The sequence below is a fragment of the Ostrinia nubilalis genome, chromosome 22 (genome assembly GCF_963855985.1).
Source record: "Ostrinia nubilalis chromosome 22, ilOstNubi1.1, whole genome shotgun sequence".
In the NCBI taxonomy this organism is placed as follows: Eukaryota; Metazoa; Arthropoda; class Insecta; order Lepidoptera; family Crambidae; genus Ostrinia; species Ostrinia nubilalis.
The window spans coordinates 5,323,146-5,340,620 of NC_087109.1; the positions used below are offsets into that span (position 1 = coordinate 5,323,146).

At 39.4% G+C, this 17,475-nt stretch overlaps 1 protein-coding gene across 2 annotated transcripts; it reads left to right on the plus strand.

The window, feature by feature from the left end:
• Positions 1 to 8,079, plus strand: LOC135082948 (mannose-1-phosphate guanyltransferase alpha-A). Of its 2 annotated transcripts, XM_063977715.1 has the most exons (10): positions 1 to 175; positions 684 to 882; positions 1,220 to 1,388; positions 2,338 to 2,549; positions 2,923 to 3,016; positions 3,712 to 3,834; positions 5,307 to 5,402; positions 6,154 to 6,274; positions 6,913 to 7,056; positions 7,922 to 8,079. In XM_063977715.1, the coding sequence occupies exons 1-10, from the start codon at positions 136 to 138 to the stop codon at positions 8,020 to 8,022; spliced, it is 1,299 nt and encodes a 432-aa protein (XP_063833785.1). In that variant the 5' UTR covers positions 1 to 135; the 3' UTR covers positions 8,023 to 8,079. The 2 variants fall into 2 exon arrangements, with proteins under 2 accessions (XP_063833785.1, XP_063833786.1); XM_063977716.1 differs by lacking the exon at positions 5,307 to 5,402 and having other exon boundaries at positions 3,712 to 3,876.
• The last annotated feature ends 9,396 nt before the right edge of the window (positions 8,080 to 17,475 follow it).

The following is a 17,475-nucleotide window of genomic DNA, read 5'->3' on the forward strand; positions in this document are numbered from 1 at the left end:
GTCAGTGATTGTTGTGTTTACGTTCGAGTTAGGACTGACGTGTAATTTTAGCAAATTTTGCGGCTGTTTTATTACAAATCTACAATTCTTAGTAGCGATATCATTATTAGAAAGTGTCATTAATTATTGTGCACAATGTTGAAGGCTGTGATACTTATTGGCGGGCCTCAAAAAGGTAATAAATCTTTTAACAGTGTCACGTCACCGGTAACATGCAAACAAATAGAAACCAAGTCATTAACTAAAGTTATAATGCTTATCTCAATGCAATTAACTACATATCCAACTGCTAATATAGTATAGAATCCCGCTGCAGTTTATACAAAACAATATCTTTATTTGCGCAGAGGTTATGACCACTTACAAAACTATAATATCAAGTGTTGAGTAATATCTTAGAACAGCAGTTATAATGATGTAATAAACTAGCAATAAATATTTTGATTTGATTTCTACCAGATTATAAATTATTCTTGATAGTTTATCATATACCAATACCTTTAATTGCGCTAGAAATAAATTAGTGACTCACTCATTCACAATGTTATCTACCCATTTACTACGGATTTGTAGTAGCTCAATAATTGACGGGTTTAGAAATCAAAGCACATTAATTACACATTTTGAATACCTTTATTTTACACAATTACAATTTAAGGAAACCAATTACATATCTTTTTCAGGGACGCGCTTCCGTCCACTATCCCTCGACACTCCAAAGCCCTTATTCCCCATCGCTGGTTTACCGTTAATCCAGCACCACATCGCAGCATGTGCCAAGCTGGAGGAGTGCAAAGAGATCCTTATCATCGGTTCTTATACTACGAACACTATGACACAATTTGTGTCTGATATGCAGAAGGAATATCACGTTATCATTCGGTGAGTCAGCGTTACAATGATAATGTTTATGTGTGTTGTAATAACTCAACAAAGTAAGAACTTATAGGAATGTTATAGGACACCAAGACTGTTTATTCACTTTTTTAATGATTTATGACTGTTTTAGATGTTTTAACTTTCTATAAATGATCTAAGTATAGATTATTATAAGTATGAAACTATAAAATGCCTAGTAACAATATTTATTTTTTACTATAGCCTTTTATTGCCTATAGTTTTAACGTTACTTACTTAAAGTCAAGTTAAATCAATTAGCATTCTTATCTTCATTACCTTGGCCATATGGAAATTTCAAACATAATTTATTCAATTCTAGGTACCTACAAGAGTTCGCTCCACTTGGTACTGGTGGATGTTTATACCACTTCAGAGATCAAGTCAGAGCGGGGAATCCGTCTGCTTTCTTCCTGCTGAACGGAGATGTCTGCGCAGACTTCCCACTGAAGCAGTTATGGGGTTTCCATGCAGAGAGAAGTGAAGCATTGGTAAAGAGAATAACAAAAGAGAGATTCATACAGTCACTTAAAGTAGAGATGAAACGGATAGTTGTTTGGCCGGATACCGGATATCCGGCCAGCTGCTAGGCCGGATAGCCGGATATCCGGCGGCCGGATAGTTGACCCATTGTCTCGATGCATGTCGTGACGAGTTTAGCGCCGCACAGGTGCTTCGAACGCGATCAGTGGGTCTATTAGTAGACTAGACTAATCACACTTTTCGAAAATCGAATCCGTCCGAATAGAATGTCAGATTTTGTCACTTGTCTAGGGTTTCTAATACCGGATGTCGTAGTTTTTTAATACCGGATAGTAACTCACTATCCGGCCGGATAGTAAATTTAGGCCGGATATCCGGCCTACCGGCTAGTTACCGGATATCCGTTTCATCTCTAATTTAAAGTCATGCATATTATTGTTTGAATGTCATTTGAATATATTTTATTTCTTTTAATTAATCCAAATAGATACAATGCTAAACATAACACACATCACAGTACATATTTAAGCAATGATCATCATCATAATTTCAGCCATTGGACTTCCACTGCTGAACATAACCCTACTCTAATGATATCCACAATTTGGTAAGAAAGCCGGTTGGTAGCCGCATCCAGTGCCTTCCTGCTACCTTTATGAAGTCATTGGTCCACCTTGTGGGTGGACACTAAGCAATCACTTTGTTTTAATTTAACTGCCCATAAATAATTTCTGGCATGTTTGATACAAAAATGTTAACATTAAGTCCACTTAGAGCGCTTTCACATTTAGGCAATTTAGCAGCGCAACAAACGCGCGTCTGACGCGCTACCGAAAACATGTTATGTGACAGCGGATGCATGCTTTCACATTATAAAAATGCCGCTGCCGCGCTGCAGTCGCGCTACTAACGCCCTAATGTGAAAGCGCTCTTAACATTTAAAATAACCAATTTCAGGTTACAATAATGGGCACAGAAGCAACCCGACAGCAGTCGATCCACTACGGTTGCATGGTCCGAGACCCAGCCACCAAAGCGGTGAACCATTACGTGGAGAAACCGAACAGCTACGTGTCAACGTTGATCAACTGCGGGGTGTATGTGTGTTCGCTGCAAGTCTTCCACACTATGGCGGAGGCTTTTGAGAAGAAACAGAATGGATATTATAGGTAAGGATATTAAAAACCTGTATGCAAAAGTTGATCTTAAAAAACAGAAAATAAAGTGAAGTATCATTTATTTTATTAATCCTATTTTACTTCAATCGTTTAAGCCGAATGACGTCCACTGCTGAACAAAGGCCTCCCCCTTGGATTTCCACAAATATTCAATTTTAACTTCAAAAGATTTATTTATTTATTTATTTTGACTATATTCATGTCCTGTGTCACAAAAAAATTGTAGATTTTACAGATAAAATATTTGATGCACAATCCTACATTGTCTTTAAAACTATCTTGGTTTATATTAACAAAGCATGTGAAGATGATGTAATGGTTAATATTAGGTATCATATTGTTTTATGTGTAACTTTTCTTTTAGTGGAAATGGACAAAACGGTCATCCAGGATACATGTCGTGGGAACAAGACGTCTTAGCGCAGTTGGCTGGCACCAATAAACTGTATGCTATGCAGGTAAATTTTGAATCTTACTGCCTTGTATTGATTCAAAGACACCACAAATTGTGACATACTGATTATCTTACTAATATTATAAATGCGAAAGTTTGGATGTCTGGATGGATGTTTGTTACTCTTTCACGCGTACGAAGTCGCGGGCGGCCGCTAGTAAACAATAATACTGTAAAGTTTCAACAAAATCCGTTCAGTAGTTTTTGCGTGAAAGAGTAATAAACATCCAGACATCCACACAAACTTTCGCATTTATAATATTAGTAGGATAACCCAGAATAACATATAGGCTATAATTTATGACGATTTGTGGCAAATTAAATTTCATGCGGGTAAAGGCGCGGGCAAAAGCTAGTACATCATTTACAGATACATTGCAATGAGGGCTATCGTTTTAGCGCTCACCAGTTGGCGCCACTGTAGAGTAAGGTCCTATCACTTGCTAGTAGCGAAGACAGTGGCACCAGCTGGTGAGCGCTAAAGTGGTAGGAGGACTATCGCATTTGCACTCATCAAGATGGCGCCACTGTAGAGTAAGGTCCTGTCAATCGCTAGGGGTGCCAACTGTTAAGTATAAAAACGATAGCCCTCATTACATTGTTGCAATAAGTGCTATTTTGCAAGTTTACCTTGTGCTGCCATCTGTACACACGGTACAATTATTTGTTCTTGAATGAGTAATATTATTATCATTCCAGGTGACTAACTGGTGGTCGCAAGTAAAAACAGCAGGCTCGGCGATATACGCGAACAGACATTACCTGGAGTTACACAGAAACGCCCGCGACAACAGTGCCGCGTCCTGCCAGATACTGCCCGATGTGTTCCTACATCCAACGGCTGTTGTGGACTCCACTGCTGTGGTATGTGTAACTTATTCTTTGAGACGAATTTATCCTCATTTAGTGAATTTCAGTGACAAATGCTGGACTAGGCCTCCCCCATGATCTCCAAAGATAAGTTGTTAGACTCGCGTCCTGCCAGATACTGCCCGATGTGTTCCTACATCCAACTGCTGTTGAGGACTCCACTGCTGTGGTATGTGTAATTTATTCTATGAGACGAATTTATCCTCATTAAGGGAATTTTAGTGACAAATGCTGGACATAGGCCTCCCCCATGATCTCCAAAGAGAAGTTGTTAGACTCGAGTCCTGCCAGATACTGCCCGATGTGTTCCTACATCCAACTGCTGTTGTGGACTCCACTGCTGTGGTATGTGTAACTTATTCTTTGAGGCGAATTTATCCTCATTTAGTGACAAATGCTGGACATAGGTCTCCCCCATGATCTCCAAAGATAAGTTGTTAGACTCGCGTCCTGCCCGATACTGCCCGATGTGTTCCTACATCCAACGGCTGTTGTGGACTCCACTGCTGTGGTATGTGTAACTTATTCTTTGAGGCGAATTTATCCTCATTTAGTGACAAATGCTGGACATAGGTCTCCCCCATGATCTCCAAAGATAAGTTGTTAGACTCGCGTCCTGCCAGATACTGCCCGATGTGTTCCTACATCCAACGGCTGTTGTGGACTCCACTGCTGTGGTAAATGTTGTTTTCATTCTTCATTTGGCATCTGCCTCGCAGTCAAATTCATCCTCTTTTCTCTTGCACTGCTGGACAAAATCCAATGATCCCCAAAAGTGTTGTTAGACTAGACTAGTCTAAACTGATGTGCGGAAAGGTGACTGCTGCTAGTATCTAGGTGCTTCGCTCAACTTTAACCAGGTTGTCTACTGTGGTATGTATTGTCGTCCTCCCTCTATCAGCCAAATGATGTCCAACACTGAATAAAGTCCGCATCGTGGTATCGTGATATACGCGAACAGACATTAGGGGGCGTCCATTAATTACGTGAGACGTTTAGGGGGGTGAGGGGGTCAAGAAAAATCTCACTAAATCTCACGTAGGGGAGAGGGGGGGGGGGTCTCGACAAATATCACGTAATTTTTTTCGGCAAGAAAAAGGGTGAAATTGTGAGAAAAATGAATAATTAACTAAAAAAATTAATATATTTTAAAAGATGATTGTGATAAATTATTCAATTTTTCATTCTAAACCGTCTAACAATAAAGAAATTAGAAGAGTTTTTTTAATATTAAATCCTAATCGAAGCTTAGATATTACCCATTTACATTGAAAATATGTATTTTAAGAAATCTCACGTGAGATTGTGGGGAGGGGGAGGAGGTCTGGAAAAATCTCTCCAAATCTCACCAAGGGCGGCGGGGGGGTTGAAAAATTGCAAAAATTGTCTCACGTATAATTTAATGGACGCCCCCTTACTTGGAGTTACACAAGAATGGCCGCGACAACAGTGCCGCGTCCTGCCATATACTGCCCGATGTGTTCCTACATCCAACGGCTGTTGTGGACTCCACTGCTGTGGTATGTGTAACTTATTCTTTGAGACGAATTTATCCTCATTTAGTGAATTTTAGTGACAAATGCTGGACTAGGCCTCCCCCATGATCTCCAAAGATAAGTTGTTAGACTCGCGTCCTGCCAGATACTGCCCGATGTGTTCCTACATCCAACGGCTGTTGTGGATTCCACAGCTGTGGTATGTGTAACTTATTCTTTGAGACGAATTTATCCTCATTTAGTGAATTTTAGTGACAAATGCTGGACTAAGCCTCCCCCATGATCTCCAAAGATAAGTTGTTAGACTCGCGTCCTGCCAGTTACTGCCCGATGTGTTCCTACATCCAACGGCTGTTGTGGACTCCACTGCTGTGGTAAGTGTAAATTATTCTTTGAGACGAATTTATCCTCATTTAGTGACAAATGCTGGACAAAGGCCTCCCCCATGATCTCTAAAGATAAGTTGTTAGACTCGCGTCCTGCCAGATACTGCCCGATGTGTTCCTACATCCAACGGCTGTTGTGGACTCCACTGCTGTGGTATGTGTAACTTATTCTTTGAGACGAATTTATCCTCATTTAGTGACAAATGCTGGACAAAGGCCTTCCCCCATGATCTCCAAAGATAAGTTGTTAGACTCGCGTCGTGTTGTTTTGTTTTATTTGTCTACTACACTCAAACTCATTTTAGTTCGTTAAAATAAGTTTTTAACGAAGACTGAATAAATAATAATTTAAATTTTGAATTCAATATAATGTTTTATTTTGTGTACAGATCGGCCCAAACGTTTCTATCGGCGCGGGAGTGACGGTCAAAGCGGGCGTCCGAATCAAGGAGTCGATAGTTCTCAACAACGCCACCATCAACGAACACGCGCTGGTTATGTATTCAGTCGGTAAGTAGATAGTATTTAGCCATAGAAATATAAATCTTATTTCATTTGCAAAAGGTCTCCAATCATAAAGTTCTTCAAATTCAACTGCCAGTTGCCCCGTGTTGTTACAAAAGTAAACATCGACATGTTATTTGTAAATGTACCCTATTTTCGACCGCTTGACTTGTAGGCCTAGGATGAGCTTTTATTGCGCCATTTTATCGATTTTAGAGTAGGCGCACACCGTTGATTTTTAGTTGGCCGATAGTTGTGCCCGATTTTAATTTGTATGAAGAATCGGCCAAATCGAATCGGCGTAGTGTGCGCACTCCCATACATGCCCATACTGATCAACTGCCCGACTAAACTATCGGCCGACGAAAAATCAACGGTGTGCGCCTACTCTTACGCGATAAACCAATACGTTTGTTGTATAGTCATGTATAAAATTTTATTACGGCGCGCATCCTAGCCTCGCAAGAGCTATCAAATATTATATTCGCTGAGCGATGATCGCTTCGCGGTCTGAAGTCAACAACAAATGACCTTCCAATCGTACTTGTACTATTACAAACTAAGCATGTTTAAGACTAAATGGCGTAGTGTTAAATGTCCAAGGATATTATTTATTTATTTTATTTATTACTTCATTTTTCCAGTGGGCCAGGAAGCAGTAGTGGGTGAATGGTCTCGCGTGGAAGGCACTCCCTCCGATCCTGATCCCAACAAACCTTTCGCGAAGATGGACAACACGCCGCTATTCAATACTGATGGGAGACTCAATCCTTCTATCACCATTCTTGGTAAGGAGTAAGAAACTTTCAACGATTAAATGTTAAACGGTTAGAAAACTGAAGTGGTAATGGTCAGGTCACATAGCACGCAGAACTGACGGCGAGTGGAGGCTATACAGCGGCAAGCCCAGGTGCATGATGATCATTATTAGAGAGGGTCCGCCCCGGGTGCCAAACATCAGGGGGTGACACAAGTCGCGCAGATTAGTACTCACTGGCACATCTGCATGGCAAATCTGCGGTCTGCGCTACAGTGGGGTGCGATTGTCTTTCAATCTTTGAATCGGTAGGTAACCCCAAAATCCTGGGGGGTACCAGGGGGTGCCTTAGGACTTATAACGGGGGGGTGATCGCCCCGGGTGCCAACTCATGCTACGCCGCCACTGGTTATGGATACGGTTACGGATATAGGAATAATATTATCCCGGTTTCGGTTACGGTTACGGATATCTGTACTTTAGAATGTAATTTGCAATAGTTGTCCAACACGGTTCATTCATGACCGCACACTTTACATCGAATAAAAAGTAATAAAAAAAATTGATACTAGAAAGAAAGAAAGAATTGCAAAGCATTATAAAGGTAAATCAGGCTGTTATGCCTCTACATAATTATAATGCTAATTTAAAATCCGAAACTTTTGAATCTGTTACGGTTTCGGATATTTTTTTATTTCGGATATCCCAAAGATTCGGTTACGGTTACGGATATCCATAACATCCTTTTCTCAAATACTCTCACAAGTTGGCGCCACTGTCGAATGACGTATCTTACTTGACAGTGGCGCCAACTGGTGAACACAAGTAGAACTTTCGCATTTTTATGTGCAATTTAACTCATAGTTATTTATCTTAAACAATTTTTCTATCCACAGGCGCAGGAGTTGTGGTCCCGGCCGAGACGATCCTGCTCAACTCCATAGTACTACCACACAAGCATCTGACCAGGAGCTTCAAGCACGAAATCATTTTATAGTATCTCCAAAATATAACATACCAAGTAGAAATACCAAAAAGTTTGTATATGACTGGGGAGTTAGACTAGGCGCAGACCATCGATTTTTCGTCGGCCGATAGTTTAGTCGGGCAGTTGATCAGTATGGGTATGGAAGTGCGCACATTACGCCGATTTGATTTGGCCGATTCTTCATACAATTTAAAATCGGGCACAACTATCAGCCAACTAAAAATCGATGGTCTGCGCCTAGTCTTAAGTTGCATATCTAGAGTGTACAGATGACAGCACGTCAAATAATTTTTTGGAGCAAAATAGCACTTATTGCAATGCAATACAGTTGAACTAACCGTTCAAAGATATTTTTGGCTCGTTGACTTTTAAAATAACATTAATGTTTTGTATGGTCAGTGTCAGAATTAGTTTTGACAGCTATTTGTATTTGGTGGAAAACAAGAACTATCAAAAGTGTAATTTTTCATTGGTTCTGTTTGGTCGCTACGAAATGCATTATTAACCACATGACCGCATTTTGTTAAACGTTATTGTACGTACACCCTGTGTTTATTGGTTTGGCTATGAAACTTAAATTTTATAGGCGAAGGACAAACGTAACAAAATCACATTTGCAATTTAAATAAAGTTAATAATAAGATAGTATAGCTGTGTTCACAGCCAATAACCAAACATACATTTTGGTGCAAAATTATGAACTTCATAAGACTTCAGTGTTCACCTTGGTGATTCGGTATCCGTGCTACAACCCAGTCGTGTTACATTGAAAAAATGATTGGTTACTGCTTACCTACACAACAAAAGTGACCACCAAATACTGGTTATGAGGAACAAAATGTTGTGTAAATTAAACAAATAATTCTGTAGTGAGCTAGAATTAGTTTGGTTATAGTTAACACTTAGTTCGGTGGTCACTTTTGTTGTGTAAGCAGTAATCAAACATTTTTTTCAGTGTAACTGCGCACCTCGCTGGATGCGACTCTTCCTCCCACTTACCCGCACACTTCTCCGGGTACGCCCTGTATATACCAGACCGTCGATATGACGTCACGGCTGTCAGGTGCGCAGTTAACCGGGTTGTACCTAAATAGTAAAATTTATGAAATAATGAACTTCCAATGTTACATTCATCTGAAAAAAGACTTGTATGCATAAGACAATAAGTAAAGCACATATTTTGTATTGTTTTATTTTCGTTACTCTAAGATGTAAATAGCCTTTGTCCAGCAGTGGACGTCATTTGGCTGAAACGATCGGAGATAAATAGATTACCTATTATGTAAGTTTCGTATATTAATGTTATGAATTAATGCAGAACAACACGGTTAATATCATTATTATTTCAGTTAAAGGTCTTTACGCCCCCCCCCCCCCCCCCCCCCGGGACCTTTAAAGGGGGGCGCGGGCCATCTGTGTAATTAAGTATAAGAAACCTACGACCGCTGAGAGAATGCATTCCAGACTGCTCGATACGACCAATAAATAATCTTGACTGGAGGAGGGGGGGCGCGGAATTTTTTGTATGGTCGAAAGGTGGCGCGTGTCAAATAAGTTTGGGAACCAATGCTCTACAGTAACGTCATATTGTTGGCCTAGGATGCGCGCCACGATAAACTTTTATAGAACCATTTTATCTATTTTGCACGAAAAGACATATTTGTGTCGTTTAAAATCATCCATAGGATTTTATCGTAGCACGGATCCTAGCTCGGTTGGTGAACAAAAATGCGTTAAGCTTCAACCACACCAACGCGTGCAGATCATCATCGCCGGCGCGATCAAAGGCCAATGACAGGTCGCGCGACCCATGACAGTTCACGCGACCTGTCATTTTGCTATAATCGCGCTGGCGATGGCGATCTGCACGCGTTGGTGTGGTTGAAGCATTAATTATTCATACCGCTTCAGCGCTCATCAGTTGGCGCTACTAGAGCAAGGTCCTGTCACTCGCTAGTTACGGCTTGTAGCTTGTTGTTGCGGCGGTAGCTTAAGCCTGCAATACATGTTGGCCGAGCGTCGCCGAGTGAACGCCTACACCTTGGGTGTAGACAGTAAATTTGCATTGTCTTGCTGTCGCTCGGTCTCGCTCGCCTAGTTGGCTGAGGTAAGTCAACCGCCAACGTGTATAGAACTCATTTGTCGTAGCTTGTTACAACTTGCGATCACTCGCGACCACTTGCCGCACTTCGGAACGTTGTCGGTTTTTCAGCACAAATTAAAGGCGCTCGTGCGCACTCGGCCAATAGTGTTCACATGTTTGTCTACGCGGTTTGCATTGGTTTTCGACAAACTTGCCAAACGTCGAGGCAGTACCACTTGCCTTGTATTAATTTGACTACGCTCGCGTTGGCCTAAGCTCGGCCAACGTGTATTGCAGGCTTTAGACGGTGGCGCCAACTAGTGAGTGGTTGACCAATTTCCAGTTTCCTACCACAAAAAAAATTGTTATATTGTTATAACTAATGTTGAAGAAAGCTTGACTTTCGGGTAGGTATAAAAATGGGTTCGTCTGTTCTTAGCACAATGTTTTATACAAATGCAAATCTATAGTCCCGAACTTCCTAATTTAATTAAATAAATATTGTATATAAACTGAAATAAATGGATTTTTAAATAAACATTATTTAATTATTTATTTCCCATCTTTATCGTAACTTAATAACTCAGTTCAATTACATCAAACCTCATCGCGTTCCTAATAAATATAGAAAATACCCGATTATAGTGTCAACAATCAGACGTTTTCACTGATACTTGCAAAAATCTAGCTCTTATTTCATTTGTACACAAATTAATTTCTGTGATATCATCATGGACGCCACGTACGTTTATAGTATGGTAATACGCATTATCATTATTCTAAAATAGTTAAAGCAAATCACAGGCATACTCGTGATATACAGGGTGGAATTTTGTTATGCTACCTGGAGGGAAAGTAAAGTATAGCACAGATTCCCGGGTGTAGCAAGGTTTCTGGGAATCTTTCAATGCAGTTTTATTTCTTTTAAAAAATAAAGGAATGTTTTCTTTGAGTAAAATTTTCTATATACAGTATTAACTTTCCCTCCAAGTGGCATTACAAAATACCACCCTCTATTAGTACCTACCACTAGACAAGGTTCCTAGCTCTAGAAATAGAGTTACATACGTGAAGGTTGTAATTCCGAATTCGCTTCGCTAAGGCGTTTTTAGGGTTCCGTACGCAAAGGGGCCATCTTTCTGTCACCAGGCTGTATCTCATAAGCTCATAACTGAGATAATAATGAATATTAAAAGAAAATAATAATAGTAAATTCCTAACCAAGACTAAAAGAGCTATTAACTACGAAATGCTGTTACACCATAAAATAATATCTAGACGATAAAATTCATTAGCGATGTACCTAAACTATAACTTTCTATCTTTAAAAAGAAGCCTCTCCTTTAGATTTTTAGTTTGCAGCGGCCAACAGGGTCCTTAACTTAATGTTCTACAAATATTATTATGTAACACCTAAATGGAAGCAATAAACATATTGAGTATAATGGCTGAAAGTTTCCAAGTTCTAAAACCTTTTCTTTGGAGAACACGATTAATTTACATTTCACATTATACCTACCTCATTACCATTGTTAAACTTGCGTCAAACGTGCCTAACCTAGCCTAATTAATTGGGCGTACCTAATTGGCGAACATGTGATCGTGTAATTCGTAAATAAATGAATGAACTTTTCAATGTCAAGATCCTAGACAAAGTAATTGAGGTAATTGCTCCCAACCACGTCATTTCATTCACAAAAGTTTAATAAATGAAGGCACCAATTTTTTAACTGACCTGTCTAACCAGTTACATCTAGTAACTGAAAATAATTGTTGCGATGACCAATTTTGAGGTATTTTCGTGACGTATGACCCTAATGTTTTCATCATCATCAACATTTCAGCCGCAGGACGTCCACTGCTGAACATAGGCCTCCCCCAATGATTTCCACAATCGCCCGGTTGGTAGCGGCCTGCATCCAGAGCCTTCCTGCCTAGGGTTGCCAGGTCCAAAAACACAAAAGCCGGACTCTGTACTCCATTTAGCCAGACATTTTTACCCTAAAAGCCGGACATGTGAATGTGCAATTAGTGTCATAGATCACGAGTGAGTACTGTCATCATTAGTTGCCCAACATCCTGAGCTTCATATTTCATATTACAGGACAGGCCGGACAAGAGAATATTTGGCCGGACAAGGCCGTAAAAAGCCAAACATGTCCGGCTAAAGCCGGACACCTGGCAACCCTATTCCTGCCACCTGTCGTCGGTCTCTACATTGTGGGGACGGTCCACGCTACGTTTTCCGGTGGCCTCCACTCCTGAACCTTGCTGCCCCATAGGCCGTCAGTTATACGTACTTACTATGTTCACTGCTCATTGCCACTTCAGCTTGCTAATCCGTCGGGCTATGTCAGCGACTTTAGTTCGATTACGAATCTCCTCATTTCTGACTCGATCTCGTAAAGAATGTTAACTAGAAGAGAATACCAGAAGGCATTAAGTTCGCCTATTGTTCTTTAATCTATCATCGAATAAGTTTTAAACAAGTGAAGCGTCGTTCATTGTATGGATATGAAGTGAGGCGTGATTTCAGCTGAATGTTAAGCTTTTAAGCTTCCTTCAATAAAAAGTGAGTAAAGTACTCCGATAGGCCTAGGATGCGCGCCGCGATGAGCGTTTATCACGCCGTTTTATAAATTTTACGCGATAAGCTCATATATTTGTCGTCTAAATTAAATTATCTATAAGATTTTATCACGGTGCGCATCCTAAAAACTTAGTGCTTTATAATTGTGTGAAAAGCTACGTCTAATTTTAAATCGAAAGCTTAGATAGGTACTTACACTTTATTATAGTTCTTGCAACTCACGAAGGCGAGTGAGCTTTACTTGTGTGTGTACGTGTACATGCACATAACGATAGTGTAGTCTATCAAAACTTTTGAAAAAGAAAGTAGCGAGCCACCACACATGTAAAGCTCACTCGCCTTCGTTAATTGCAACAACTTATCTCGAAATGATTACGAGCTTTCGCCTATAGGCACTGAGACAGCAAATTATTTTTCCTTCCAGTATCTTTTGTTGTTCAGCCAAAACCAGTTCGGTCTGACTAAAGTCACCTGGGACTGGACTGCTTGACCAATGGTTTTTAGTCACACACATTATAATATTTTTTGTAACACATGCAGCTCCGCATTTGATGACGTCTGTAGGTATGTATATCCTGTATTGTACAGTCGACAGCATACCTATTATTACTTTTTTGTCGTAGGTACCATCGGCAACAGTGCTAACTATCCATTGCCTGTCATGTATTCTCGTTCTATCGCAAAGAATCACCATTTGATGAGAGCGAGAGCAAAAACGGAAATGGATAGTTAACAGTGTGGCCGTGTGTCATACTCGTACGTATTCATTGTTATCCCAACTTCATAAGATTCCAACCGTGTTTGAAGTGGATCTGACGCCGAATGTGCACTTTGCAGAAGGAGTACTTTGCTATACAAGTGTAAAGAGTTTGTTTCTATGATATCAGTATTAGAGATGAAACGGATAGTTGTTTGGCCGGATACCGGATATCCGGCGTGCTGCTAGGCCGGATAGCCGGATATCCGGCAGCCGGATAGTTGGCCCATTGTCTCGTTGCATGTCGTGACGAGTTTAGCGCCGCACAGGTGCTTCGAACACGATCAGTGGGTCTAGTAGACTAGACAAGTCACACTTTCGAAAATCGAATCCGTCCGAATAGAATGTCATATTTTGCCACTTGTCTAGGGGGCAGATCAATTTGGGCGATTTCGGTTTCCATCGTGTGTGATTGAATAGTGAAAATTAAATTAGTTTATTTGCTGCGTAATCTGACTGAACTGCACCATGTCATCAGACCATCAGTGAAAAAAGATCGCCTATTTTAGGTATTTGGCAATATTTCGACATTAACAGATATTTAATATTATGTAAGTATTCGTCATGTTAGTGAATAGCCCAGAAAAAGAAAATAGTTTTTTGAAAGGATTGATATGGCTTTTTTGTAACTTTTTGGACTTTAAATAAAAGCGATCACTATTATAAGCCATTTTATTGATATTTACCTCAAAGATTAATGTATTTCATTTTATTATAGGAAATTGTAGTAGTTTTTTAATATCCGGTATTCGACCGGATAGTGAGTTACTATCCGGTATCCGGCCGGATAGTAAATTTAGGTCGGATATCCGGCCTACCGGATAGTTACCGGATATCCGTTTCATCTCTAATCAGTATGAAACAAGGGTTTCTTATCAGCACTACGGAACCCTAAAAAGTGCTCATTTTGCGAAGTGCACATTCTGCGTCAAAATCTGTGCGCCGCTCGCTTGCTCCGCTTTCGCGTATTCAGTAGCGCCATTAGCCATTAGGTTTGTATTTTTTTGATAAAGCAGCAAATAAGTTCATCATGTAATTTATTCATACCTAAGAAGCTAAGACTAGAAATACCTTCTTCTTTTATTTAATAACATTTTACCAATTAAGGTGTTTATTTGTCACCATAAAATCAAAACCTTCATAAGCACTGGCCAATGTCCGCCAGTCTTATTTTGTTTATAAAATTGCCAGATTTTTTTAACGATGACTGTAACCGACATAGGTAATTAAAATTATACACTACACTAACGAAAGTATAGTAAGTCCATAACAAATGTAAAGGTACTTAGTATGTATCCTTATGAAAAGATATTTAACGTACCGCGTGACATTGTTAGTGAAAGAATCAATTGAATAGCTAAACTTCTATGTATTTTTGCAAATTGACTAACAGACTTCATTAAATCTTGCACACGCTCGTGAGCGTGATTTAGAGTGATCACTCCACGTGATTGTCACCTGTTGAAATTACTAGCTTTTGACCGCGACTTTGCTCGGTTTTAACTTTGGACCTTCATCTATTTTCCCACTTAGTGGGGACAAGCCTGGTGGGGACAACGGGAATAAACTCGTTTCATTCCCCTTACCCCTGTTCTGAAGCAGCTGCCTGTTTTTAGCTTGAGCGCACTTATCTTTTAGTTAATTATTAACTTTTCTTTAAGTTCATACTTAAGTAGAAGATGAGCGTGCTTTAAGCTAAAAACAAATCTCAACTCAGAATAGTCTTCTTAGGCCCAGTTTTTTGATTCATAGTTAAAATAACAAATTGTTAAATTTTGCTACTAATGGTTAAATATTAACAAAATGTTAACTAATGGTTAAAAAATGTACTAAAAGTCAAGCTAACCATTGTTTGAAAAACATTTTTTTCTGATAATTAACCACTTGTCATTTGACATCTGTCAAATTTGACCATTGGTTATTTTAACTACGAATCAAAAAACCGGGCCTTAGGCCCAGTTTTTTGATTCATAGTTAAAATAACAAATTGTTAAATTTTGCTACTAATGGGTAAATATTAACAAAATGTTAACTAATAGTTAAAAAATGTACTAAAAGTCAAGCTAACCATTTTTTTTTTTTTTTTTTTTTTTTTTTTTTTTTTTTAAATGGCAACCAAACCTCTCTGGGAGGTTTATTTCTGCCAATGTCGAGTGAACAATAATTGACAAAGTTATCAATAGAACGTGGGTGTTTCAGTTCTATTGATTTTTCATGGATTCCGTGGAGTTAAGTATGCCCGTAAGCAGGTTTCGAGACGCCACCGGGTCCAAAGCGGGTTGTTCATACGACAACCCACTCGACACTCGATGCGCGCTCAAATTCGAAGTATTTCAATGTTTTTATTAATTTATCACTTCACTGCACTTTAGAACACAAAATAACACCAAATTTGTACATTAAAGTCCAATAAATAATAAATTGAAACCATTAAAACAGATCGACCATGCTTCCCGTTCAACTACCCTCCACGGAATCTCCAAAAGCTAACCATTCTTTGAAAAACATTTTCTTCTGATATTTAACCACTTGTCATTTGACATCTGTCAAATTTGACTATTGGTTAATTTAACTACGAATCAAAAAACCGGGCCTTAGGGGTTAAAAACTTAGGAAAATCCTTTCTAAGTAGATGGTTATACCTATCATGCTGTTGTTGATGCATGCTGAATTTCAGCGCAATCCGTCGAGTTGCTTGAGCAGCCAATCAGTATCATCATCATCATTATTTTAGCTACAGGCAGGACTCAGTATAGCGGTTGCCTTAATACAGATAGATGACTTTTATCCTATCTACCTGACACTAAAAAAATGATAGCGTCTTTGTATGGTTCTTCCGATAATCCAATGCCATGCTAAAAGATAACTCGTTTATGACTCAACAATATTATTATCAATTTAGAAGCTAAATTATGCAACTATTTACCACAATCTTTCCGTAGACCGATCAATCAATAGCCTTCAAATAATTAAAATCTCATTACTACCTTTTTTGTTAGATTATGTTACCCTGTTATAATATTAGGTAGGTAAGTATTTACTGATGTGGATGTGGAAGTCATTGGGGGAGGCCTATGTTCAGCAGTGGACGTCCTACGGTTAAAATGATGAAGTATTTACCTACTGTTGATTTCTATTGCTTTAACTGCAATTTATCATTCCAGTAGGTACTTATGAACGTCATGCTCCTCAGCAAACCCTATGACTGTTATAACATTTCAACCAACGCGATAGTTCTCAATTAGTACACCTTTAAAAATAATGTACCTTTGTAGATTACAATGTACAGTTACTTATTTCTATTTGGGGCTGCTGTAAAACATCTCCCCGGCAACCCCATATTGAAATTCTACTATCAGATACAAGTTTACCTTCTGCCTGACTGCTAAACATTTATATAAACTACACAGAGGCTCTCATCTTGCATCTCATCTCATGGAAAGTGATGATCAGGCCGAAGGAGGAAGCGAGCTCCAGAACCTCCAACTACCGAAACACAAGTGCTGTTAGCGTACTTACCTATTTGTAGGCGACAGGCATACTAATATTCTCTCTTTTTTTGCTGGAAACATTGAATTTTGGGATAGTTCCAGTTTATTCTGTAACCTATTATTGGTACCGTTTGAAAGAGCTTGTGAAGCACTTTCAGGATCAGTAACCAGTTTTTCGATATCTTGTATAGTTTAGAAATAATCGAGTGAGATCACTTATCGTTTCCACCATGTATAGGTCTCCTGACTATTAATTATGTAGGTACAAGTAAGAAGAAAATTGCGGATTCACTTTTACAAACTGCAAGCTAACTTATCTAAGTAGTGGTACCCTGTACATTTTTGAACCTCTGACCTCCTAATAAAATCTTTGTCAACGGAACCCTCCAATACTGGCATATAAAACCTACCTATCTGCTTCAACATCCATCCAACATGCCGTCAGAAGGATCGTATATCAACCGGAATGTCACCCACCATTCAGCAGCATCAACGCACAAAAATGTATTGTTTGTTGACAGTTTCGCGGCGTAAACAGGCG

Bases quoted from the DNA above. Each gene is read 5' to 3' on its own strand.
- LOC135082948 (XM_063977715.1), top strand. From the start codon at position 136: ATGTTGAAGGCTGTGATACTTATTGGCGGGCCTCAAAAAG. The intron at 1,389-2,337 runs GTAAAGAGAATA...AACCAATTTCAG, and splicing joins CAGAGAGAAGTGAAGCATTG to GTTACAATAATGGGCACAGA. The intron at 2,550-2,922 runs GTAAGGATATTA...CTTTTCTTTTAG, and splicing joins AAACAGAATGGATATTATAG to TGGAAATGGACAAAACGGTC.